The sequence below is a fragment of the Dicentrarchus labrax genome, unplaced genomic scaffold (genome assembly GCF_905237075.1).
Source record: "Dicentrarchus labrax unplaced genomic scaffold, dlabrax2021, whole genome shotgun sequence".
Classification (NCBI taxonomy): domain Eukaryota; kingdom Metazoa; phylum Chordata; class Actinopteri; family Moronidae; genus Dicentrarchus; species Dicentrarchus labrax.
The window spans coordinates 6,931,525-6,958,496 of record NW_026136715.1 but is presented as its reverse complement, the minus strand read 5'-3'; the positions used below and the strand labels follow the sequence as shown (position 1 = coordinate 6,958,496).

The following is a 26,972-nucleotide window of genomic DNA, read 5'->3' as shown; positions in this document are numbered from 1 at the left end:
ATTAATGCATTTCATCTTAATTTGCAAGTGTTTTCTTAAGTTGCAGTGTTGAGCTCTCAGGGCCACCGTAGACTCAAAAGTGCACAGAAAAAAAAAGGAAGGTTTTGGTGAAGTTAAGATGCATCACTCTTCCTGTGGGAGAGGCCTGCTGTTGGGAAACATGACAAACAGCTGACCGTCTCTCTGAACTTTTTGTCACCCCAGGAGGTGTTTCAGCCTGTGGTTAATCTTTTCTGTACTCGACCCAGAGGCTTCAAAGCGCGTCCCAACTGGCTCCTCTCAGCCAGTCTGGAACTCCCTTTTTCCCAAAACGGAGCTAAAACTTCCCTCTGGAGATGGAAATATCTGTTTTATCCAAGAAGCTGTGGTGCATCCACAAACAGCTGATTCTCCTCTTCACCCCACTGGTGTTTCTGCCTTTACTCTTTACTCTTCCAGAGAAGGTGAGGCAAAATTTTCGCTGTAATATTTCACTTTCCAGCATTTTCCGTGAACGATGAATGAATCACATTAATTCTGACTGTGCAGCCAATTAAAGAGCACAGTAACCCCATGTGTTTAAAATCAAACTAATTCTCTTATTTGTTCAGTGATGACTGTATTTGTTTTAATTTAGTAAGAGTTTTCCAACATTAAGTGAACAAATATAATATAAATCTCCATTGTTAGATAACAATGTAATATGCGACTTTACAACCTTAATGTCTCAATTAGATCGATTTAGAGCAGTTTTTCGATGAACAAAAAATAATCTGCAAGCATTTAGATAACTAATTAATAATTTAAGTCATTTAATTGAAGTACAAATCGTGAAACAATGCAAAATATTCTCTTTATGCTCTTTATGTATCATTGTAAACTAAAAAATCTTTTTGGACTTTTGGTTGAACAGAACAAGACCTACAGTATAAAACACTTTGAGCTTTGGGAAGTGGTGATTGCATATTGTCACAGTATGTTTTTGATATTTCATAGGATAAATAATGAATCAGTTAATCAAATTGATTGATTTATTAAACAACCTCCCTCTCTCTATATATAAACCTACATCTAAAATATTTATTATATAATCATATTGATTGGCAGCCATTAAAGCAATAATAATTTTATTATATTGGCCTAATGATAATAACTTATTAATACCACACAAAATTCTTTATGCATTTTATTTTATTTTTTAAATACACAAACATGCTTCTCACCCACACATGGATGCACGTTCTCTCCCTCTGACACACACAAACACAAAGTACTTTTATTTATTTTAAAGGAAGCACTGTATGACTGAAATTGCCAAAAACATATTGTATAATCCATCACCTGAACAGAATTATGTTGTTAATTTGTTTCCATTTTCTCCTGTAACACCTTTCTCTTGTTTCTCGAAGTTGAATGTTAACAACCCGCACGTTGTTTATCTTTTAGGAGGGAAAATGTCTTTATGTGGTGGTGCTCATGGCAACGTTTTGGTGCACAGAGGCTCTTCCTCTGGCTGTCACTGCCATGCTTCCAGTCTGCCTTTTCCCGACACTGGGAATTCTTCCATCCAAGAAAGTATGCCCTCAGTACTTCCTCGAAACCAATTTTCTCTTCCTGAGCGGTCTTGTGATGGCCTCGTCCATCGAGGAGTGGGGCCTGCATCGCAGAATAGCCCTGAAGGTGCTCAGCATTGTCGGAGTAAAACCAGCATGGTGAGAAAACTTAATTTAAAGGATTAATCTGGTTGTTTTCTGTATATTTCAAATGTCATGAAGGCCAAAACCAAAAAGTAACTCCTGCTCACAAGTATTGTCTGTTCATCCAAAGCCTGATATAGATTATGTGTCTGTGCCAAAAACGAATAAAAGTGCATTAATGAGCCAAATAGTTGCACTGGGTGGCATATTCTTTTAATCTTTATTCTTATTCTTAAATTGGATCCCTATTAGTTTCCACAAAGTGATCGCTAGTCTTCCTGGGGTCCTTTTATCATGATGAACACAGGCACTGTAGTTTATTCTGAGTCTGTCCCACAGGCACCATTCTGCAACTGGTAATATACCCAATGTGTATTAATCCACAGCTGAAAATGAAGCTGTTTTAGGAAAATATATATTATATTCATATTCATGTGCGTGGCAGACAAGGTAGGGAAGTCGGAAAGTGTTGAGAAACGGGTTTTGGACTTTTCATGGGATTTATAGACAGAAAATAAAGAATATAACTAACCTGTACGTGAGACTGCTCCTTAATCCAAGAAGAACACCTTTCAAGTCAGCAGCCATGATTAGTGTTAGTTTTGAAATTGTGGATTTAATTGTTTTCCTAGGCTCATAATGGGAATGATGATGACCTCGTCCTTCCTGTCCATGTGGCTCAGCAACACCGCCACAACAGCCATGATGCTGCCTATTGCTAATGCCATCCTGGAGAGTCTGTTCGGAGACCTGGAGACCCTGAAAGAGAAGTGCAAGTCCAAAGACGATCCTGAGGTTGACATAATAAATGGTACGTTGTATGTTACACATGGAGTATGATCTCTCGCTGAGTGTAATTACCTAAAACCCACAGAGAATTATCGCCAACTTTGGAGTACCAGTTTAGTGTCAGTTAGGTCATTCTTTGGGTTTTATGGCAACTTTAATGTTTTGGTTCACTCTCACCACTCTCTTCAACCTTTCAGTACCAAGAGGCAGCTGTTCAGCACCTTGATATACCCGCTGTACACTACCTGTCCACCAAACAGACAGACAGACAGACAGACAGAGAGACAGAGAGACAGACAGACAGACAGACAGACAGACAGACAGACAGACAGACAGACAGACAAAATTATAACAACTAGCTGGTGAACATAGTGCAGCATTTAGTAGCTAATGAGCCAGATACTTTCCCCTAGGAGGCAGTGGAAAACAAAACAGCTAAAGGAGAGAGGGGAATGTTGGACTAACATTTACCAAGTGGCCAGAAACACGACTCCAAATGAATAATAATGCTGCTCCGTAACTGCTGGATGTCTAAAAAAGCAGCTTTTTCCAAGAAAATATGCCACATCAACTTTATAAGGTGATTAGACGTCAGTGTTGGGTTTACAGCTTTTCCCGCTGCCCCCAAATGTCAGAGAAATTAATTAATGCCAATTTAAGTTTTACACAAACATGTTTTATTGTTTTAACATTGTCGGCATGAGGCTTTAATATGTGATCTAAGATGTGAACTTTGTACAGTTTTTCCAATACACAACAAAGTTAGTCAGTATTCAAGTGGTAATAGATTTGTGATGCTGGATGAACTAGAAGTCATATATTAAGTATATATATATATATAAAAAAAACCTTTCCAAAGAGCTTTAACTTAACTTAACTTAACTTAAGATTTGACTTGTGTTCATACCACAACCAGCTTTTTTTATTTCATGGTTGCATGTAAACAAACACACACTCTTTGCTTTACTTTCTTTCAGGTCAGTCTGCTGTGAAGCTGCATTCACTGCCCTCAGTGCCCTCGGAGAAGCAAATACTGTCAATAGACGGGTAAGAAACACACGGAGATCATTTGACGTAATCCTGTACATCCATTAACATCTAACTCAGATGGTGTTTTGATAGTGTTGTTTAAAGGAAGTTCGACATTTTGGAAAATATGTTTATCCGCTTTTCTACTAAGAGTTAGAGGAGAAGATTGATACCACTTCCGTTTGTAATGAAAATGAATCTATAGTCAGGGGAACGTAAGCTTGGTGCAACAGCTGGAAACAGCTTAGCTGTCTGAAGGTGACAAAATCCAAGAAATAGTTACAGCACATAACCTACCTTAAAACTACAACTTGACATTTGTTGTACTTAAGTTTTTGTATGGATTTAATACACAAGACATAACCGTTGGATTACCATTTCGAAGCCTTGAGTTTGGCATTAAGGTCGTCGCCATGCCAGTTTGTCAGAGCCAGCGGAGGTGCAAGCTGAGTGCACGGTTTTGACTCGTCCGTAGCAAGAAACAATGGCGGCTCACCTGGTTACACACAATCTCGTATTACAGATAAAGAGTACACTAAAATATATTTGTGAAACAGTTTCAGGTGGGAAATAGTCATTAGAAAACTGCTTATTGAGCTAATAAATCAAGTGAGAAGTGAGGTAATTTCTCCATTAGAGTGAACGGTATCAGCGTGTTGTTGCAGCCAATGGAGCTGCCCCCTGCTCTATTGGCTTTACATAGAACGCAGGTTTAAGCCATTATATATATATATACTGCCAATGGTACCAATTCTTTCATCTAATGCTCAGCAAGAAAGAGAATAAGGGTATTTTGCAAAATGTCAAAGCATAGGCGACCTTCAGCTCTGGAGCCGCATGTGGCTCTTAAGCTCCTCTCCAGTGGCTATGAAACAAAAAAACATTTCATAAAAAAAGGAATTAAGTAAACTTAATGAGAGTAGTATCAATCAAGTGTGAACCTATCGTGACGTCACCCAGTGGTTTGTGGAGAACCAGTTTGAAGCCTGAGGTTAGCTATGGATTACAAATCAAAAAAAAGAAGAAATTAAAAGTGTGTGGACAGATTTGTTTGCTTTCACCACCGACGTTGCCGGTTTATATGGAGCCATTACTGTAGCAAAACTACTGTGTAACTGTATCTCAATCAGTGTGTGCGTAATCAGATTTGTAAATGTGTAAAAGAATCTGTAAATATGTATTCAGATTTGCAAATGTATTGAGATTTGTAAATATGTAGACAAATCTGTAAATGCAGCCTCCCTCAGAAGAATATGTATGTCTGCACTTACAGAATTGTCTACACATTTACAAATCTCAATACATTACAGTACAGATTAGTAGGCACACATGGATCCATTACTTAATGGTATGCTTCATCTGTGGTGAGAAATTAGCATTTTAAGGCTTAAAAATATGTTTTTCCTTTACCTCTTTTTCGATAGTACAGGTTGCTGATCAAACTCTGGTGGAGTTCATGTACTTGTCCACTGTTCACTTAAGGTAATAATGTCTCTTAAATCTTCAAAAGGATGGACGGTATGGAGCAGAGTGATGTGAGGACATCTGCGGAGATCCGATCCGAGTCGCAGTATCAGCTGAAGGTGTGGAAAGGATTCTTGATCTGTATTCCTTATGCTGCCAGTATCGGAGGCACCGCCACGCTGACAGGCACCGCGCCCAACCTCATCCTGATTGGACAGCTGAAAAGGTGACATTTTATCTGTGCTGCATTTAAACAGTGAAAACTTGGCATCATAGAAACAATCATTTTCCAGTAGTTTGACAACAGTGTCTTTGCTTTACAGCTACTTTCCAGACTGCGACCTTATCAATTTTGGATCTTGGTTTGCGTTCGCTTTCCCTCTCATGCTTATCTTCCTGTTTTTGGGATGGCTTTGGATCGCGTTCCTCTACGGGGGATTGAATACACGGTAATGTGGACTGGTATTCTTACATTTCACCCTGTAAATTCAATAAAGGCAAAATGTCATGATGGTTTTATTTTCATATGAGGGAAAACACCATTACCATTCTTATTTCACTTTCCTAATATGAAGTAGTGCTCTCTTTCATTCTCCTTTTCTTGAAATGTGTCATACAGTGTGTTTTTATTTTATGCAGATTGTGCTTCAAGAAACAGGACCAAAGAGCCCAGGCTGAGGCCAGAGCACAGGCGCTGATAGAGGACGATTACAGAAAACTAGGGCCCATAAAGTGAGGACTCGTGTATGTCTTCAGATCAGATCTCATGAATGAGTACATTCTTTATCACAGAGCCTTCTACTGACTTTTACTCTTCATGCTCAATTTCAGTTTTGCAGAGGGAGCGATTTCTTTCTTTTTTATACTGTTTGCCGTTCTCCTGTTCACAAGAGATCCCAAATTTGTCACCGGGTGGTCTGTGTTCTTCAAAAAAGGGTGAGAATGGCACACTGAAAAGTACTTTGCTTGTTTGGAAATGGTCACAGAATTTATATATTGCAACGCCTGTCAATTATCAATCTCTGTTAATTATTTCCTCCTATTGTTGCTCTGCAGGTACGTCTCAGACGCAGTCACTGGTGTGATCATTGTGTCTATATTGTTTTTCTTCCCCTCGCAGAAACCCTCTCTGAGCTGGTGGTTCGACCCTCAAGGTCAGTGAGCTCTTCAAACACCTATTAACAGTTAAAACTTGACATATTGCAGTTCTGACTCATATTTAATCTATTATTTATAATGATTGTGATATTATAACATCAAAGAGATATAAGAGATTAAAATGGAAGCAACCAGTTGCATCAGGACGGTAAGTCGGTAGTTAATGTCGATGACTAAATATTTGTGAAGGATTCAAAGAACAGCTATTGCAAAAAGCTGAAAATAAGCTGAGGAATGTTAATGTAGATTAGAGAGTCTGAATTAATTTCCTGTCTGGAGCTAAAACTACAGTTTCTCTGTTTCTGTGATTACAATAATCCCTCAAAACTATGTTGTCACACTTTGGGGCTTTTGTTTGTGAGTGTCCGTGTAAGTGTGTAAGTGTGTATGCATGTGCACAAACTGGACGCACGTGTTTCGTGTGTGTTGGAGACACGTGTGTGTGTGTGCGCGATTGTGTATATTATGTTCAGCTGGTCAAATAAACCACTGCACGCGAGCAAAAAAAAAAAAAAAGGCCCACAAAAAAAGCAAATAGTGGGCTTCATTCGTCCCTCTTGTTGTAGGTCAGACTTTAGAATAGAGGAGAATAAAACTATTGTCTAACAGAGTGGAAAATTGTCTGTATCTCACCAAAACTTAAATTAAAATCAGCACAAACATATGTAGGATTAAATATAAACATACAAATAAAATACAAGAAAGCTGAAAACATTGAAATATAACACTCCAAAAGTTTTTAGTTTAAAAGGCTGATTGACTAAAGTACTTCTTAAACATATTTTTAGTTGCACCCTGTAGTGCCTCTGAGTCACTTTGAGTTCTCGCTCATATTTCTGTTATTCTGTCGAATGTTTTGAAAATGAGACACACCATTAATTAAAATACTGTGGAGCTGTGAAATGCACCTACTGTATGTGCAGGAAGTAAACAAGACACTGTTTATAGTAAAGTGCAGCTTAAAACTACCAATTAAGAGGCTTGAAATCTCATACTGTACTGTAGGAAAAACTGTAATAAATAAAACATGACATATACTGAATATTTCATGATTACAGCTTCATATTAAATCTGAAAAATGTTTACATGAATGTTAAATAGAAGGTCTTTATTAAGTGTTTCCTTCCATATTTTTCCCCAGCATCAAATACTCCTTATGTTCCTCTCTTGTCATGGAAGAAAGCCCAAGACTCTGTTCCCTGGAATATCATTCTGCTCCTCGGAGGCGGCTTTGCTATGGCTAAAGCTTGTGAGGTAAACGTGTTATTCTTCTCTTGTGTTTCTTAAGGCCCTAGTTTGACATTGTGGGATATACACAGAGAGTCAGATGAGAAGATCAGTCCCACTTTAATGTCTGTGTGAAGCTTCAATCAGCAGACAATAAAGGTGTGGACTCGAGTCATGTGACTTGGACTTGAGTCAGAATAAAGTAAAAAATTTGATGACTTAAGACTTGAAATCAAAATTCAAAAATCAAAAAAGACTTGCAAAGTGAGTTGGACTTTAACACCCATGACTTGTGACTTCACTTGGACTTGAGCCTTCTTACTTACTTAATACTGGATACTTTCTCCCAAGCCCAAGAATTAAAACGTGTGTTATTTAAAGAGTGTGACACAAATCAAAGAATTTCCCTTTATGTCCTGAAGTAACTAACATCATTAATTCCCAGCAAGTCGACACTGAATTCCCCAGATCCACTTTGTTTGAATCAATCCGACAGCATCCAGTCAAGTTAGAGGAGAGAAGAACTAAAGTTACTGAGCACCAAAAAGTGTATACCAAAGATTACATTGTTTTGTCTGTTCAGCTGTTAAAATGGCATTACATTTGGTGAAGAGTGTATTATGACTTGTTTAGGACTCAAAACTCAAAGTTTAAGACTCTGGACTTGAGCGCATGAACTTGAGACTTAACTTGTGACTTACAAAACAATGACTAGGTCCCACCTCTGGCAGGTGATTAGCTTAGCTTAGCATAGTGACTTGAAACAAGTGGAAACAGCTCTGTAACTCCCATATTATATCATATTTGTTTATTCCCTACAAAAACAGAACTATAGAACAAAAAGCTGTGGTTTTACAAGTTGTTACATTTAAAGTAGTAGTACTTAATATACTACTGTACTGTGTCAATCTTCTCTCTTTACTCTAGGCAACAAAGTGAATAATCGTCCCAAAAGCTATTCCTTTAAGATTTTGCTGTTTGCTTAAGTTTCCTCTCAGATTTCTGACTCCAAACTGTAAAAGTGTACATGTCATAATGGTCATTCAATAAATGTATCCCTCCTCTCTCCTTTCGGCTCTGTGACTGCTCTGCGGCTCTGTTTGGTTCTGCTTTGCTTTGTTATGTTGTGATTTGATCTTTGACCCCTTAACCCCGATCTTGTGGCGTTTGGCAGGAGTCTGGACTCGCCTCCTGGATCGGAGGCCACCTCCACCCTTTGGCCGAGGTTCCTCCCGCTGCAGCTGTGATGTTGATCACTGCTTTTCTGGCCTGCTTCACGGAGTTCGCCAGCAACACTGCCACAATTATCATATTTTTACCCGTCATTGCTGAACTGGTAAGATTGGTAAACTTAAAGATATTCAATATAGAGCGTTAGACTCTATATTGAATAATCTGTGTGTTCCTGTTATTGAAATGCCTGCACTATAGGACTTAAAATGTTTTACAAAAAGGTTCAAAGTCCTGTGAAGTTAAGCAGGAACGTTCCTGTTTCCACTGAGTTGAATATTACAAACTCATGCTTATTGAAATGTAGGACAGACAATATAGCTGTAATGAACTTTGAAAGCCTTGTAGTACAAGTAAGGTTTCATATGAGCACACAATGTAAGTCACTGATGAAGATGACAGAGAGGAAGACAAACTCAGTTACAAAGACAAATCAGTAGAAACTCATAAACTGGACAGGAGACAGGGTTTGTTTCTGACCTCGTCCTTTGTGTTAGTCAAGGGCTTAGTAGGCTTGTTAAACTCTTGCGATAGATGTTCTTATGTCTGTAGCCTGTTGGACATTAACTGCTGTTGTTAGTAATCATTGTCTGGGGCGTTTGTACTTTGCAGTGGTCCCTATACTGCGAAGTACGCACTCAGAGAATTGTTTACAGGATGTATAGGACGTTTAGTTTTGTCCTGAGTTCTCATTTATATTAAAAACTTACTGAACATTCAGAATTTAGCTTAAAGGGTCAGTTCACCAATAATACAAAAGAAATCAAACATATTTTCTCACTTGCCTTTAGTGATATGTAGCCTTTCTCATACTTTTGACTTCCTTCTGAAAAGATACGTTGCTTTTAATTGATCTAAATGTAATTTTTAAATAGGCATACATTTCAGGAATGGGTAAACCTGGACAAATTAGACCAAATCAACCTGCATGGCTGCATACCTCTAGATGTAAATGAGAAAATTTTTTATGTAATTTGGTTGCACTGACCATTTAATTACCCCTTCCAAAGCAAACCTGGCAATGTGTCTCTAGGTACAGACTGAAATATCTCAACAGCCATTGAATGGCATCCATTAAATAATACATTCATTCAACCCCAGAGGAAAGGAAAAGTGTAATGACTTTAGTGATTCCCTGATTTTTCTTCTGTTGTCTTTCTTTCTGAAATGCCCCCCCCCGCAAGGTGCTCTTAAACTGTACGTCAGTGTAAATAAATAGCTTAATGCAAAAAAAAAACAGCAAGTGAAAGTGGATTAAAAACTGGATTGAGAATTAGGATTAGGGTTATGTTGTGTTTAGAGTTCAGGTTGTGCTGCATTAGGGTATTGGCACCTTTTCGGTCCAATTCAGGCACTGTGTGTTGCCACTATATAGTTCATATTTGAGTGAAATGTATTTATTTGCCATGAAGTTTGGTATACACATTCATGTGCCCCTCAGGAAGTACCATAATAATATAAGTAATAACTCATTTTGACCATCTGGTGAGACTTTAAATCAGTCGAGTTCCTATTATTACCAAATTCCTGCAAAACTAATGACTCAACAATCTGCCTCAGCTGTACTTTGTGTTAGTAGCAAATGTAAGCATGCTAACACACCAAACTAGGATGTTAAACATTACACCAGCTCAATGTCACCATTTTAGCATTGTCATTGTGAACATGTTGCATGCCGGTAGACTGTTATAATGTAACATCACATTTTTCAAGAGAAACTCAGAAACAAGGCAGTTTCTTTATAGCTGCACCATTTTACATAAAATGGAATAGTCTTGTCCGGCATATTTGGTATCTTTGGACACCTTTGCTAGAATTTGATAGAAGTTTTGTTGGTTAAGATAAGTTTGCATTAGTTGTGGAAAAACTGTGGAATAAAACCATCCAGTACAGATCTTTTTAAATTATCTACATCCTTATCTAAAAATGTGTTGTTCTTTGTTTTGTCTTTGTCTCTGTAGGCTATCCACGTCTCAGTGAACCCTCTATACTTCATGATACCTGCAACAGTAGGATGTTCATATGCCTTCATGCTGCCAGTGTCCACACCACCCAACTCCATCGCCTTTGCGTCAGGACACCTCATGGTCAAAGACATGGTAAGATACTTACATCAGCACTTGAATATATTGTTACCCTTCATCACAACCCTTCATGTTTCCTGCCCCCTGTTTTCTCAGGTGAAAACCGGTTTTGTCATGAATATCCTGGGTGTCCTCTCAGTCTCTCTGGCCATGAACACGTGGGGCGTTGCTATGTTTAACTTGAACACGTATCCAGAATGGGCTCACCCCATCAACAAGTCCGCTGTTCTTACCGATGTGCACTTCTCATCTGTCCAGTCGCTCAATGCTACGCTCTGATCACTCACCAAATCTCAGCATGAGCAGTAAACAGGGACAAAAGTCTGTCTGGTAGACGTAGACTCATTAAAATGTCAGAACGCTCTGGGAGCTTCCGCTGTTACCTGTGAATTTAATACGTTTCTTATATTCAAGTGTCTTTGTAGGCTGTCAAGAGTCAAGATTTCATGCTGTGAATGTAAGTTTTGGCAGGCTTTCATGTTTTAAGTTAAAAACAAGCTTCATTATTTTACTCTCTGCCTTCTTAAAACTGTACAGAAGAGACATTTAACCTCAACAACAGCTCTTAAGAGCTTGCAGAGTGTGCTGTTCGTATTTGATGCTACTAGGCTGACATCTGCTGGAAGAATGAGAGAGACCTCTGTGAATAATTCTTTTAAATTATATATTTTTTGGTTCAAATCACAAAGAGATCAGGTTATGTGTTTATGTAATATATATATGGTGCATGTTTAGTTGCCAAAGCCTCAGCACAAATATTTTAAATCTATCTTTTCTACATTAGACTGTAAATCCCTACTAATGAATGTGTAAATTTTGTTACAGAGTGATTTAAATTCAGATGTGCTGTTATAAATAAATTTAGTTTGTACTGTGTTAATTTAGTTGCATGTAGTCTCAGTATTTCTTATAATGAGTGAACATAGTTTATTGCTAAGAGAAAGACCTTGTTATCAGAATATTTGCAAGTGCTTAACTGTGTAAACGTTTAGCTTTTAATAGAAACCAACAACAGAATGTAAACCTCAGTCCTCAGGTTTTAATTAACTGTCGCTAATGCTGCAGGTTTCACACATATTTAAAACATTTTGGCCTCTGCACACACTCACACAGAGAGCCAGAGAGAGCACACAGTTGTAAATGCCTTACAATGTTTGTTTGGTGTAGTAAACTGTCTGAAGTCACGAGGCCTGACAACAATGGTTAACTTGTGCAAGACTGTGGTGGTTACTGAGTGCCAGCAGGGTCAGTGTGAAAGGTCCTGTGGTGTTTAAATACAAAACTATAAAACACTTAACAAAAAAAACCACAGACCAGTACAGGATGTACCCGTCTGTCTGCACGACACAAACAACTTTTTTGACAACACGGATTTCAACCAAAGCTGATTTATGTCTTTGCTTTTTGAGGATCTTAAGACAGATTAGACATATTTTAATATTCAGTTCATAATAAATGTAATTGACGTTTGTATTGATCATTACTGGAACTACTGTTACATTAAATCCCGTTTCTTTCAAGTGACAAAAGATTTCTTTCTTATTTTAAACACCTCTGCATCACTGACTAATACAGACACTGTTTGTGTGGGTGTGTGTTTGTGGAGTGTGTGTAAGAAATATATAGCTCTAACAAAGTCTCTTCTGCCCTCACTAAAGGTTGAAGACAGTTTTACTGTAAGCTATCGTGAAACAGTATTGGACAACAGATTAAAAGATAGTGATGATAATATAAGAGTTCTAAAGGCCAATGTTATTGTATAATGCCCTAGTACAGTAACAAGCAAATCCACAAAAGCACGGAGTAACTGTCACATTGAAATAATGTGCATGAGTCAGCAGTTTTATATTGGTGTGACAAACTGGAGGAAAGCACAGACAACAGGAAACAGTTTAATAATGAGCCTGAATTCAGCCAAACCGCCAAAATACTTGCCCCCCCGTTCAGCAGATGAATGTAAAAAAGCCCTCTAGTGTCGAGCTATACAGAGGGGTGGTATACGGGGGGGATCTTAAGGGGAACCAAGCTGCCTCCCCAGTTTGGTGTCAAATATAACACATTCATTTGTATTAATTTAAAAAAATAACGTGAAAAATTTAAATTAACACGTATGATTTGATGATCTGTTATTTATTTAGTTATTTTAGACTAGAAGTAGAAGTCAGTGGTTCCCAAATTTTTTTCTTAAGGGACTCCTTTTTTTATCATTGTCTAATCTAACGACCCCTGACGAACATGTTTTATGGAGTTTTTGTTAAACATTTATACAATTCTCTGTCTGTATTATGTATTTTTTTTTTTTTAAATCATTTTCAACAATTATATATTAAAATAAATTCAGCGTTTTCTTCTCATTGTTATATCAGCTCTTTGGAACGAGGTTGATAAGAGAGCAAAGGCCCTGTGAATTTAGTTTACGTTCTCGTCTTTAAAGTGTACATCTTGAATAATTATCTCAAACTTATTTAGCTTTCTCCACAGAATTGAACAGAGAAATAGCCATGTTGTGTAATTATTAAAAATGTTTGGATGTGTGATGACACCGGTGCCAACACAACACAGTGAGTGAAACAAATACTACAAATTATATTCAATTACTAAATCTTATATCATTCTGAAAATGCACTCGTGTCAGCGTGACCAGTGTCACACTGTATGTGGGATTACATCATGTCTCTCCATATGATATTGTGTCACGTATGGTTTATGGTCTTTTCATTTCCCTCGAGGGAACTGATAGGCGACCAACAAACACTAACATGACAGTGACTGTTCAGAGAAGTTCCTCCTTTTTAACTTCCATCCTTCATCACTTCCCAGTCCTGTTTTTCCTTAAACTCATATTTTCATAGACAGAATGAAGTCCGTCACAGGGACCGTTATTAACCCTCTCAGGTAAGAACTGCTTAATGTTTAATTATTTGTTATCTATCTATCTATCTATCTATCTATCTATCTATCTATCTATCTATCTATCTATCTATCTATCTATCTATCTATCTATCTATCTATCTATCTATCTATCTATCTATCTATCTAGTTAATCCTGTGGCTATATAACAAATATTATTATTGATTTACATTTATTGTGGCTCACAGTAATAATTTCCATGTGAGAAATGATCTTTTGTCGAATTGATCTACTTCTGAGTTTTTCATTTTGTGTAGTTTGTAGAAATCATTTGACATCAAAATGGTTGATTTGTTTTCTTGATGAGAGTTACATGAGAAAAAAATAAATTGGGGTTTTTACAGGGAGTTACAAGTTATATAACTGTATCTTCACACATGGTAATAGTTGGATACTGTGCTCATTTGCTGTCTTGCCAAGAGTTGGATGAGAAAATAAATACCACACTCATGTCCATGTGATTTGAAGCTGAAGCCAGCAGCAAGTTCGGTAATGCTCCATCAAACCACAACTTGTTGTTTTTAAACTTTTGTATGGATTAAACAAGATATAAGAGAGAGCTTCAGAGGTGTTGGTAGGTGTATTTTTCTTACAACTGTTTCCCCTTGATTTAAGTCTTTATGCTAAGCTAAGCAAACACTCTGCTGGTTGAAGTAGCTTCACATTTAACTCACATTTATGAAAAAAAGTTGTAATTGATTTTGTAACGTAACATCCCTACAGTGCTGAATAATGCAACAATGTGCAAAAATATATTCTCATAGATGCCTGATCAGCCCACCACTCCCTCCCTCCCTTCACCATCTGCCCCTCACACTGCAAACACATCCCTCCCGTCCACCTACCGACCCCTTCGACTACTAATTTACACCTATTCAAAGAAAGAGGAATTTGCAGTTTACAGTTGGAAGAGGGGAATGAAACAATCAATGTACAAACAATGTATAACACAGATGAATATAAAAGGAGTACTATGTTGCAGTCTCCAGAAAGGTTCTAAAACCACGCCAAATCTTCTTAAATTCACCAGGCTTACATTTATTTGCAAGAAATCACTGTCAAACAATTGTGGGGTTTTTTTTCTCCTCAGGAACAGAACAGGATCTTGCAGACAGGCTCTAAAATCTGTCCTGCTTTATCTCTGGGATGTTTACTCTGCACCTGCACCTGCTGGCAGACACGTCCTGACTCTACTGACTCTCTGTATCACACTCGCCATTATCACTGGCGGCCTGCTTCATCACTGGCTGTCAAACACTCTGAAATACAACGATGAAGCGTCGATTCAGACCACCTGCATCTACAGTGTGGCCATGTTCCTGGTCTCCTTCCTGTGTCACCCTCTGCGCTGCGTGCTCACCATGACTCTGCCCACCGTCTGCACCAAACAGGGACGTAAACTCCTCATCTCGGCCTCTGTCATGATTTTAGTTTTGAACGTCGTCCCTAATATCACAGTGAATGTCGGTGCGGTCGCACGCATCCTGAAGTGCACGGCTGAGGGTTTTACCAAGACTTTACTGAACTCATCTGAACCGTTGAACAAAGCAAAGCGAGACCTTGTTGAGGAAGCCATCAAAGTGAAAAGGGAAGACTTGAGCATCGTCACCAACTTGAGGAAGTTAGATCATTTCACACATGTTAATGTGTCAGAAGTCAAAAGCAGGTTTACTAAGATGATTGGGCAGATAGAGGTCAACTTCTCACATGCCAGGGACCTGATAAAAGAATACAAACTGTTGTCAAACCGGATCCTTGCTGCCATTTTTGTTGCTTTACTAATATTTGAATCTGCACGCTACTTGAAATCTTATCTGACATCAGTTCAGTTTGATAATGGCTACATTTCCAAAGAACTCCTAGATAAAGTGACTCCTGCTGGCAACAAAAAGACAGCTAAAAATAAAAAGTATCTCACGAGATACAAAATAACAAGTGATGAATGTACCTCTTGCTTCATAGCACTGGTTGTGGTAACATTATATTTCATTGCAATAACGTTAATAGTAGCTTTGGATCATGTTGTGTATCACATAGTGCAGGTGATTGTGCCATGGTTACTGGATTTTCCACCGACATCTGCCAGCATAAATGTCAATTATAAGGTAAGACAGCAACTGTTCCACCACTGCAGTCCCTTTTTATTGTTCCTGCTGTATTTGCTTCCTCACTTTTATAGCTTTCACGTATTTGCTCTTTCTTCTCGATCTCCCGATAGGTACAATGGTTCCCCCCTGCTTTTTGCATTATCCCACAATCCTGTGTCACACGGGAGATCACAAACTTCCACAGGGAATACAAGTGGACCTTCAACCCCGAGCCATCGCTCTGTGATGTGTCAACTTCAGCTCCGAACCAAGGAGTCCGGCTCCTGCTGGGTTGTCTCTGGCTGATGAGCTACTCTCTGGTGTTCCTCGAGGTTTACGCAAGACGGCTGCGCAGGAAGATCTCTGCATCCTTTTTCAGAGAGCAGGAGGAGAGGAGAATAGATTACCTGATGAAGAAAATACAAGTGAAGCTGAATAAAAAAGAACAAAAAGAGACAGTTTCTGTTGAGGTTGCCCGTGGCTGAACTTTCACTGCACAATGCAATGCTTGTCTAATTATTCTGATGTTTTTAGCCATGCTGGCAATGTGGCTACGTATGGCAACAACAACTATCAGATGGATTACCATGAAATTTTAGATAATCATTCATGTTCTCCAGACAATAAAGCCTACTGACTGATGATCCTCTGACTTTTCCTCTAGCGCCACCACAAGGTTCCCATTTAGGTTCTTAGTGAAATATCTCAACAGCTATCGGATGGATTGCCCGGAAATCTGGTTCTGACATTCAAGGTGCCAAGATGATGAATCCTCATGACTTTGGTGAAACCCTGACTGGTCATGTAGCGCCACCAGCAGCTCAAAGTTTTTACTTATAGAGTGAAATCTCAACATCTACTTGACTTTAGTGATCCCATTGCTTTTCCTCTAGCGATAAGGATAACATGAGTTGTTTTTAGTGACATGTTTCAACAAATAATGGATGCCATCAAATTTGGCACACACATTTATGTTCCCCTCAGGATGTATGAACTTTGGTGATACCTTAGCTTTTAACCTAGTGACATCAGGTCAAAACAATTATCCGATACTACCTGGAAAAGTGATAACATTTCCATCAGATTCCAGTGTGGCCAATAACAAATATGTCACATCCAGCACTGAAGTAAACCTGAAGGCCACTGAAATCAGTGTTTACTGTTTCATTTATTTTATAAGTTTAAGTGCAGTTAAAGACATTAAATGTGTGAGCAGTTGATAACGAGGATGATGCCAAATGTTTAATTATGGCTTTTTGTGGAGCAATGACTGCTACTCCTGTACAGAGGTGTGCATGTAGATGCATAGTCGAAGCCAAGATTGGTGGGATTGTGACATGAATGGCTTCACAGAAACAGAAACCTTCCACTGACTACCTCCATCGCAGCTGTCTTTCATATTCACAGACTCCCACTAGCACCAGAATTGTGGTGAATGGGAATCCACAGTGACTCACTCTGAGGTTCCATTGCAAAAAAATCAAACCTGTATCTGGTTTAGGACCACATATTGAAGTGAAAAGATCAGATTTCCTGTGATTTGTGCTGAAAAAACAGACACATATGAACAAAAAACAAATCAGATTTGGCCACTTTTGCCTGCAGTCTCAACGTAGCAGGTTTGTATCACATTAATCAGGGGTCTCATGTTGAGTTTCTGTTTTAACGAAATGTAAAGTGAAGATAGAACATCCTGTGTATGAGTCACTGCAAACAACACATTTTCCCCTGCAAGCGTACGGCCACTCAACAGCATCCTCTCACTCTTAAACCTAATGTGGTTTTTATAGATGTACCACCACATCTGCTTAATTTGCATCCACCTTGTTTGTTTGACAGGAACACGCTTGTTTTTTTTTTTTTTCACATAAAGGTCACAGAGCACGTATTTTAGCGTATATTTTTCTGTACTGTGTGTGTGCAGTGTTGTATTTCCTCTTGTGTGGACCAGTACAAACCTGTGTGCTATTTCTTGTTTTTTTTAAACCACTCAGCCCCACTAGATGCCACTATGGTGCTTTGGACAGATGAGGACAGAGAATAATACCCCTACTCTTCTGTCAGGAAATGAACAGCAGTAAATTGGATCTTACAATTTTTTTAATATTTCATAGGCCTAGATAACTGTAATAGATTAAATGAATCTTTTTCATGCGTACATCTAATAATTCGCCAGCCTATTTTAATCAGTGTGCCGTTCCAAAAAAATAAAAAATAAATAAAAATCACTTACAGTTCAGTACGCTCCTGCTCAAAACTCCCATGAGGCTTTGGGAGTTTATTTTAAGAAATCATCCTAGAATAATAATAGAATACATCTTTATTATCTATTTTTAATCCTGACATTTTGTCTGCCTCATGATTGTCTCAGAATTCAGCATCCTGTGTAAAGATGATACACTGTTGTTTGTCCAGAAATGATAAATTATTCATGTATTTGCTGTTACTATGAATTCTGTTCATCAGCGTGTTGCTTACTGTATGTGTGTGTGTGTGTGTGTGTGTGTGTGTGTGTGTGTGTGTGTGTGTGTGTGTGTGTGTGTGTGTGTGTGTGTGTGTATGTGTGTGTGACAGCTCTGTCTGGGCTCGTTCTCGTTAGAAATATAGCAAAGTAAAAGATTGATTTTTGTTAAAAATGTAAATAATAATGTATCTCTTAACACCCAGTTTCCAATTTTCTTTCTCTTTTAGTAGCTTTAAGGTTGGAAAAATCAACGTATTCTACACTAGACAGTATAATAATTTATATATTCTGCACGGAAGCTAACAAGCTTTGATGTTTACACTGAGTGAAATATTAGAATTAATTTAATATCGAAGTTTAATGAATAATTTCAGATTTCTTTATCTAGACCTCACTGTTAAGGTCAAGATCTGATGGCGGGTTTGCCATGAAGTTTTGTACTCTGTATGTCTCCAGAGGATGAATCCTACTGATTTGACGATTGCCTGACTTAGTGTAGTTAGATTTCTCCACAGCTATTAGATAGATTGCCAGGAAATTTGGTTCAGACATTCATGGCCAGGAGGAATTGTATTAACTTTGGTGATCCTCTGACTTTTCTTCTATCATCATAGCATTTCCTTTAGCTTCAGCTTTGTGTTTGACAGCTCTGTCTGGACTCATTCTTGTTAAAATGCAGTGAACTGAAAGATTGATTATTGTTGAAATAGAAATTAAAAATGTATCTCTTAACATCCAGTTTCCAATTTTCTTTCTCTTTAGTAGCTTTAAGGTTGGAAACCCCCATTTAGTCTACACTAGACAGTATCATATATTCTGTATAAGCTTGTTCAAAATCTGCATATGATGTTTACACTGGGTGAAATATCAAAACTCAAGACTCAAATAGAAATACGACTTCAGTCTGGCATGTTTGGTACCTTTGGAAAACTTCCAATCTCCACTAGAACGTAAAATAAATGTGGGTTTTAACAAATCTTTGGATGAACAGAATGAGAACAACTGGCACACCAGCAGGCAGGAAGCAGTCACTAATTATAATATTTGTTCAAACACAGTATAGGACAGGCTTCTTAGCATGCAGCAGTTCAGTCCATCAATTACCTGGACAAAAAACGGCTCTGCAGGATTTCTTTTTCTTCTGTGAGGCTGTTATCTGTTCATTAGAGGAAGCCTGGTGGATTGAACGTTCTGCGACTGAAAACTATTCTTCTATGAAAATGTAAGCATCTGTCATGCATTAGCATTCATACTGACAGTCAACTCCACAGGCAGAGGTTTAAATAGCTTTCCAAGCTCTAAGTGGTTTGTTAGAATCTGTTTTAATACCTTTGAGAAACATATTTTACCTAATGTTTTCAGCCATTGGAAGCAGGGTTTTTATCAGTATCAGCATTTACCACACACGGTCCTTAAATGCCACAGGAATAGCAATAATATTAATATTATGTTTGTTAATGTTTGTCCTTCAAGAAGCATTAAAATTGTTGAATTCTGCACTCCCGAATCTGTGCAAAACCAGTGAATCCGAAGATGTTAATTTGCCCTTTCACACAAGATGAAGAGTTCACTAAATTATGTCTGCTAGTGGCAAAAAAAAGGTCTGCTTGGTAATTAGTGCCATTTCATTTCAATGGCCAATCACTGCAGAGGCTGATGCTTTGAATTGCAGGCTACCTCCTCTGTTCTTTGAGTAATTATAGGGTTTATGGATACAGCGATAGCCACAGTAGTTGACCTGACATTCTGAGCTTGGATGGGGAGGTGGAATTGATTTTTAAGTTGGTGGCTGTGCAAGGCACTGTGTTGCAGTGTGGATATAATGGTGTGTGATGTGAAAGAGAGGGAGGGGTGCACTGGGGGAAAAAAAGGGAGGGAGAGAGAGAGAGAGAGAGAGAGAGAGAGAGAGAGAGAGAGAGAGAGAGAGAGAGAGAGAGAGAGATGTGGATAGCTAGAGCGGCTCTGGAGAGGGACTAAGCAGTCATCTGTGTTTCTTGGTTGTTTGCACCTGAGTGCTTCTACCATGCCAGAGTGAGTGCTGCCTTTTGCAAATGATGGTAAGCTGCCCATTTTCTTCTCTTAAAAATATTTGCAGCACATTTATATCCTTTGATTTTCTTAACTTGAATGTTTTAGCTATTTATTCCTGCTGTGTTTCCTCTGCTTAGGGGCTGTACAAAAGTAATTTAGGGGGAGGTAAGAAAGGGGGGGAGGGTTATGCATTTGTTTCTTTTTGCTGTAAGGAGGGTAGTCTGAGGGATTTTTATTTTTACTCACACCAGATTTATATTTCATTCCTCCCTTGGCCTATATTAAGATTTGAGTTTAACTTTTTAGTATGTCTTTATTATAAAATAGAGAGTGACTGGAATATTCCTAATTTTGTTATGTTTTCTATTAAGTTGGAAATGGCTGTTTCCACGTATAATGAGCACATTGGCAGCTTTGGTGTTGATTATATTAATATGTAAAAACCTGCAATAAAAACATGGCCACTTGGGGGCAGTGGAGACAAGTTATGAACATAAAATTGACATATTATAATATAATATTTTCCATTTATATGGTGAATTTAGCAAACAGTGATTTATTTACACATCCAGCAGTTAAGTGGGGGACATTATAATTGATTTGAAGTCGTGTCTCTGGTCACCTGATGAATGTAAGTCCAATACTTATTCTCTTTTAGCTCTGTTTTTGGTCTCCAACTCCTGAGGAAAATAAATATCTGGCTCAGTAACACTTAATGTGGATAGTCTGCCAATAGATAGTTTATAGAGTATTTTAACATTTTGACAGATTATCTTATGTGACACTTCATGTACATACCCAGATAAATACCAAGATTTTAACAAAATCTTTTTCACAGAGGTGTAATATCATAAAACGGTTGTTAAATCTCAACTAATAAGCTGTTGAAATGTTACAAAATACTCTATGAGGTATCTGTATACTTGTAGGTGGACCATCCAAACCAAGTGTTAACTTTGGCTTGTAGCTGCTAAATGCTCCACTATGTTTAACCAGCTAGTTACTAACTGTGTCTATCTGCTGTTGTGTGCTGAGCAGTTAGCGTACAGTGTATTTTTTAGAGCTTTTTTACTGACAGCTAACAGCTGCCTGGTGCACAGTCCAACGGAAATTATTAATAATGCTGGGGAGGATCTTACTTTTTCAAGTGAATTATAAAATTCAAACTACCTCCTCTCCCCAGTCTTCATACAGTCCCTATCTATTGTTTCTCCCTGTTTCTGTCTTAAGGACTCTTGTTTTGTGCCCCTGGAGATCAACTGAATTGTGGCCACAGGACTTGAACACGATGGAGAACAACACGACCATCTTTCAGGATGTCACTCGGGTTGTAAATCGGACTGAAATGCCTCTGAACCCTCTTGAAGAGCAGGTCATAACAATATTTTTGACAATGCTAATCTGTGTAGTTGGGATTGCTGGCAATGTCATGGTGGTGCTGGTTGTGCTGCGCACTAAACACATGGTCACCCCGACTAACTGTTACCTCGTCAGTCTGGCTGTCGCAGACCTCATTGTGCTGCTTGCTGCTGGGCTCCCTAATATCTCTGATGTTGTAGCCTTCTGGATATACGGATACACAGGATGCTTGTGTATAACATATCTTCAGTACCTCGGCATCAACGTGTCGTCCTGCTCCATCACAGCCTTCACCATCGAACGATACATTGCTATCTGTCACTCCATAAAAGCTCAGTTCATATGCACCGTTTCCAGAGCCAAGAGGATCATAGCTGGAGTCTGGATCTTCACCTCACTCTACTGCATTATGTGGTTCTTCTTAGTGGACACAGATGAAACTGTCTATACCAACGGAGTGGTGGTCACTTGTGGCTACCGTGTCTCCAGGAGCTTCTACATGCCAATCTATTTCCTGGACTTTACTTTGTTCTATGTGATCCCCCTCGCTGTGGCCACCGTGCTGTACGGGCTCATCGCGAGGATCTTGTTCATGAGCCCTCTGCCCTCACATCTGAACGACAGAGCCGGAGGAGGGTCGGTCCACCAGGGTCACTCCAACAGCACCAACAAGGCCAACAAGGGTGCAGTCTCTGCAAGGAAACAGGTAATGTGATGGAGAGGCTAGAATTATGTCCAATCACAACAACTTTTGTGCAAATTTGACCAATTATTGTAGTTTCCTTCACAAAACGGTGAGCCATATGTCACCAGACTCACTTCCTTGTTTCTAATTGTGAAGATGCAGACCATGAAGGCATGTGCAATGCAAAAGTCTCACATTTACCCCAAACAGTGTGATTTTATTCTCACAAGTTATCTTTCATTTTTAATGAGTTTTACACAAATAATACAACAACATTTTAAAGAAAAACTGCGATGAAATCAGACATTTTAGGCCACAAGAATCCCACAAACAGCCCATGAAATCCTGGATTTGCCAGACATTCATGTTTCCCAGAGGATGAATCCTACTGATTTGATGACCACCACTATGAAGATCACATTTGTGATTATGACTTTTAGTTTATTAACAACTATTAGATGGATTGCCATGAAATTCAGACATTCATGACCAGGATGAATTGTAATAACTTTGGTGATCCTCTGACTTTTCTTCTAGCACCATAATGAGGTCCAGTAGTTTGGATGATGACCAAATATCTGCACTACTAATGACATCAGCTTAGCTACACTGCGTGTTTAGTTCTATTTAGAAATGCTATTAAACTACATTAAACTAAGATTGTGAACTTGGTAAACATTATACCTCCTAAACACACAGTGCTGGTCAGTTTTCGAAACCTCCACAACTTTCTGACATCAGAGTTTGGCATGTGTGACAATTTCTATAATTTTCTGCAAACTGACAATCCGACATTCACTTCACGTTGTGATTGGCCATCTGGGTGAAGATGAGTCAGGGAGTGAACTTCACTCAAGCTCTATGTTTTCATTCTTTACACCAGTGGTTCTTCAATAATGTACTCCCTTTGAAATATTTCTTCCACAATCCAGTGGAGTCCGCCATCAGTGTCTGATTTATTAAACAACAACATGTAAGTGTAAAAGCAAACAATGCTTTGGAAGGGTTGCAGCTCGTTGAAGTAAATAACATTAAAACATATTTTTCCTGATATTGACAGCATTTCATTGGCTCTATTTTTTTGGTTCTTTTTCACTTTTAGCTTTAATGCTGCTACGTTTTAACCACAAATCCATTTTATTGATTTTCATCTGCCATTCAGTATCTAAACTGGCTTCCCGCTCACAGCGAACAAACATCATCATGAACGTGATTGCGTTCGTTGCTCTTTTATTGTGTGAGGGCGGCAGTTAATGATTACATTGAAAAAAGGCCTATTGGTGGCCCTCGACCTGTGGCCCTTTGCTGCATGTCCTCCCTCCTCTCTCTCCCCCATTCACTGTCCCTATTAATTGAAGGCAATAAAGCCCTTTTCAAACCATCCTTTAGTGTGGTCACTCAGAACACCGCAGTCATACAGCACATCGTACAAACAGTTGTGATCTAGAAGAACCTGTGAGCATGTAAGCATACTGACATTGGCATTTAGCACAGCTGTCCCCATCAACCTCACAGAGTTAGCACAGGTTGTTATGTCATACAGTGTGCCTGTTAAGATAATTATAATTGCACTCTTATGTCCTTGTCCTATGTCCTCTTATGTCTTGTGTCCTTGCTCTTCTGTCTCTTTCTTTGTGATACCAGATAACAAAGATGCTTGCCGTGGTGGTCGTCCTCTTCGCGTTGCTCTGGATGCCGTACCGAACCCTGGTGGTGGTCAACTCCTTCATCGACCCGCCTTACAACAACACCTGGTTCCTGCTCTTCTGCCGGATGTGCATCTACACCAACAGTGCCATCAACCCCATCATTTACAACCTCATGTCTCAGAAGTTTCGCGTCGCGTTCAAAAAGCTCTGCAAGTGCAACTGGCAACGCAAGGAGAAGGCGGCAGAGTACAATGTGCCGATGTATTACAGCGTGATAAAGGATTCATCCCACGAGAGCAATGAGCTTGTCACAGAGCAGGAGGAAGTGAGCGGCCAAACCACCAAGAGGTTCAACAAGACGGATGATGATGCAAGCACTTTAAGTATTTCTTAATAAAGGCTTTGCTGAGTTCGGACAGACTTTATGATAAATCATTTGTGAAAATCTTTCATTTTAATGTTAGATATTGCTGTTATTTCCACCTGTTAGAAAAAGAACTTATAGATAAACACATATTCTTGTTGTTCGCTGTGACACAAGTTGTATTTGTGGTGTGGTAGTTGTGGTACTTTTACATCAATATTGTAACTGTGTTGTAAATACAGCACGTGAAACCAGGCTTTAGTGTACTTCACACAGCTTAATGGGAACTAATGGCATCACAATGTGTGTCACCATTTCACAATAGTGTAAGTGGATCTTTGAAATATCATAATCACCATTGTTGTGCACATAAAAAAAAAAGACCCGGCAAAGATGGACAATTTATGTGAAACGTGATATTGTGGGTGCATATTATGAATTTTGCCTTCAGACAATGTCCAGACTTTATGTTAACTAGTTCTGTCATGAATCAGCACTGATTTTGTGCAGCAATGACCTAATCAAATTATCAGTATAATATGTCTCTTGATAACAAGTGTACTTGTGCTTTTCATGCGCTCAGGCTGGAGTGCTCCTCAGATGTTCCACGCTCTTCAACAGCACTGATGAACAAACAGCACAGTTTTTCACCCTTTTTTATACATTTATTCAGTTTTAACAAGTCGACAGTACATAAAAAAACCAACTGCGAGAGAGAGAGTTCTAACTGTGCAGCCGTATGTTTCTGACTGTGTCCATATACTGTATGATTGAAAATGGATGTAGTCTTTGTGATGTCACACATGAGTTTCTAAAGAGCTGTTGTGAAGCTCAAATGTTTTTTGCTGTGAACATATTTATTTCTGATCTATAGTTGGGCATTTTAATATGGGGCCTTATGGAGATTGACTCACTTCTGTAGCCAGCCTTAAGTGGCCATGTGAGGAACTGCAGTTTCTGTTGGCTTCATTTGCCAACCAAGGACGTTGCAGCTAAATCATTTTTGGTATTTAATTTAAAAAACCTCATCTAGGTGGATATTTATTGAGAGGACAAACTGAGCTTATTGTCATAAAATATACATTTAAAAAATGCATTTGTTTGTCATGACCAAATACCTGCAAAACTAATGACACCCTCTGCCTCAGCTGTACCTTGTGTTTAGTGTGAATTAGCAAATGTTAGCATGCAAATGCATCCGTGTTATTTATACAGCATCATGACCATTATATATATGTTAACAGAGTAGCTACTGTAAGCAGCTTCCATAGACAGGTGTGCAAGGCTAACTACTTAAACTAGTCTCTACACCGCCATAGTCCACCTACACAGCTGTTCTCACTCATGTTGTCACATTAGACACCCTCTCAGACCTGACTGACATCTCATTCACTCTCCTCATAGATTTATTACACTTGTTGGACATAATCATAATTAGATTAGATGATTATTAAATAATAGGCTTTGGTGTCATTGTGTAATTCCAAGAGTAGCTCCACTCCACCTAACTAGAGGTCTGATTATTATTTAAAATGCCTGTGTGGGTGCAAGGCCTTTAATATTAAGTGTTTTAAGCCTCAGCAGCAAATAATTACTATACCAGTACTTCCTCTTTTTCTCCTTGACATTGTCACCGGATTTACCAGCTAAAAACAACCCCTCAATCCTTCTTCTGAGATTATTTCTGACTCCAGATTCGCGTGTGGGAGAAGTTCATATCATTAGACTTCCAGTCTGCCAAACTGGGCAGCAGGAGGTAATAATCTCTGAAGCTCTGATAACAAACAAATCAGTTCCAATTCAAAACATCAGCCAATTCAGAGAATATACATAAAGCCTTTTTTAGCCACTGGAGAGACATGCAACAAATCTGACAGCAAATGCATCATGGGGAACATGTTGTGACGTTAAGTGTTGCCAACGAGTTTTCTGTCTCCCTCGTCTCGTTGCTGTTGAAATGCTGTCAGCGGCATGTCTCAACATATCCAGCTCTCGAGACTCATGTATGATTCCTTTTCGCAATCGACATATTTATATATTCTGTATACTGTACACATGTGAGCCCGATGTTGATTGTGTGTTTTTAGCATATTTTGTAAAAATGCTCGTAGTTTCCTGTGTACTGTGGGATTAACAAATTGTCCTTTTACAGCCCTAAAAAATTTACATTTTCTTTATTCATGAGAAGTTTTTTGTGTCAAATAAATGTTAAAATAAATCATCAGCATTCATCTAGTATTTCCTTTAGAAAATATAGATTTAATTTAATTGAAACTGTGTTTGCATACAGCATCAGCGCTGGCCCTGAATGGGGATAACAGATTATTTTCAAGGACACATTTATTATTCTCTTCTGCTTTGTTTTGCATTAATTAGCCCATGTTTGATTGAGCATATCACATCTGTGTTTGCTTGTGTTTCCAGGTTCCTGTTGCGGCCCAAACGTGTAAAAAATAAAAAATCAAGACTTACACCTTAGCATGTGACATATGACACATGACACTAAGAAAAAAGAGCTACATGCAGCTTCAACAACACGTCACATTGGTTTGGGTGCCTTAGAGTGAGGTTACTGTCCATAATTAAACTTGTCAGTGTTTTCTAATGTGGGAGCCATATTCTCTGTCACGTCGAGAATATTTAAAGCAATTAAGTCCCTCTGGACATTGTGCAGGCTGGATAGATGCTGATAAATTCCATATAAGGAGTTTTTATGATGAAAGACATGTCAGGAGGGTCTGGAGAAAAGAATCAATGAAATAAGA

At 38.6% G+C, this 26,972-nt stretch overlaps 3 protein-coding genes across 3 annotated transcripts; all 3 read left to right on the top strand.

The window, feature by feature from the left end:
* The first annotated feature begins 81 nt into the window (after nucleotides 1-81).
* On the top strand, nucleotides 82-12,186 carry slc13a3 (solute carrier family 13 member 3). The gene is made up of 13 exons (XM_051425680.1): nucleotides 82-443; nucleotides 1,426-1,691; nucleotides 2,309-2,487; nucleotides 3,443-3,512; nucleotides 5,005-5,184; nucleotides 5,282-5,407; nucleotides 5,598-5,690; nucleotides 5,790-5,894; nucleotides 6,015-6,112; nucleotides 7,258-7,370; nucleotides 8,518-8,679; nucleotides 10,535-10,672; nucleotides 10,754-12,186. The coding sequence occupies exons 1-13, from the start codon at nucleotides 336-338 to the stop codon at nucleotides 10,934-10,936; spliced, it is 1,821 nt and encodes a 606-aa protein (XP_051281640.1). The 5' UTR covers nucleotides 82-335; the 3' UTR covers nucleotides 10,937-12,186.
* A 1,211-nt stretch (nucleotides 12,187-13,397) lies between these two features.
* On the top strand, nucleotides 13,398-17,518 carry ocstamp (osteoclast stimulatory transmembrane protein). The gene is made up of 3 exons (XM_051425799.1): nucleotides 13,398-13,552; nucleotides 14,659-15,673; nucleotides 15,787-17,518. Exons 1-3 carry the CDS (start codon nucleotides 13,515-13,517, stop codon nucleotides 16,138-16,140), a joined length of 1,407 nt encoding a protein of 468 aa, XP_051281759.1. The 5' UTR covers nucleotides 13,398-13,514; the 3' UTR covers nucleotides 16,141-17,518.
* A 2,488-nt stretch (nucleotides 17,519-20,006) lies between these two features.
* Nucleotides 20,007-26,425, top strand: LOC127377692 (thyrotropin-releasing hormone receptor-like). The gene is made up of 3 exons (XM_051425800.1): nucleotides 20,007-20,176; nucleotides 21,381-22,215; nucleotides 23,839-26,425. Exons 2-3 carry the CDS (start codon nucleotides 21,439-21,441, stop codon nucleotides 24,235-24,237), a joined length of 1,176 nt encoding a protein of 391 aa, XP_051281760.1. The 5' UTR covers nucleotides 20,007-20,176; nucleotides 21,381-21,438; the 3' UTR covers nucleotides 24,238-26,425.
* Nucleotides 26,426-26,972: the final 547 nt, after the last annotated feature.

Bases quoted from the DNA above. Each gene is read 5' to 3' on its own strand.
- slc13a3 (XM_051425680.1), top strand. From the start codon at position 336: ATGGAAATATCTGTTTTATCCAAGAAGCTGTGGTGCATCCACAAACAG. The intron at 5,185-5,281 runs GTGACATTTTAT...TTTGCTTTACAG, and splicing joins CTGATTGGACAGCTGAAAAG to CTACTTTCCAGACTGCGACC. The intron at 5,895-6,014 runs GTGAGAATGGCA...GTTGCTCTGCAG, and splicing joins TCTGTGTTCTTCAAAAAAGG to GTACGTCTCAGACGCAGTCA.
- LOC127377692 (XM_051425800.1), top strand. From the start codon at position 21,439: ATGGAGAACAACACGACCATCTTTCAGGATGTCACTCGGGTTGTAAAT. The intron at 22,216-23,838 runs GTAATGTGATGG...TTGTGATACCAG, and splicing joins CAGTCTCTGCAAGGAAACAG to ATAACAAAGATGCTTGCCGT.
- ocstamp (XM_051425799.1), top strand. From the start codon at position 13,515: ATGAAGTCCGTCACAGGGACCGTTATTAACCCTCTCAG. The intron at 13,553-14,658 runs GTAAGAACTGCT...TTTTCTCCTCAG, and splicing joins ACCGTTATTAACCCTCTCAG to GAACAGAACAGGATCTTGCA. The intron at 15,674-15,786 runs GTAAGACAGCAA...ATCTCCCGATAG, and splicing joins GCATAAATGTCAATTATAAG to GTACAATGGTTCCCCCCTGC.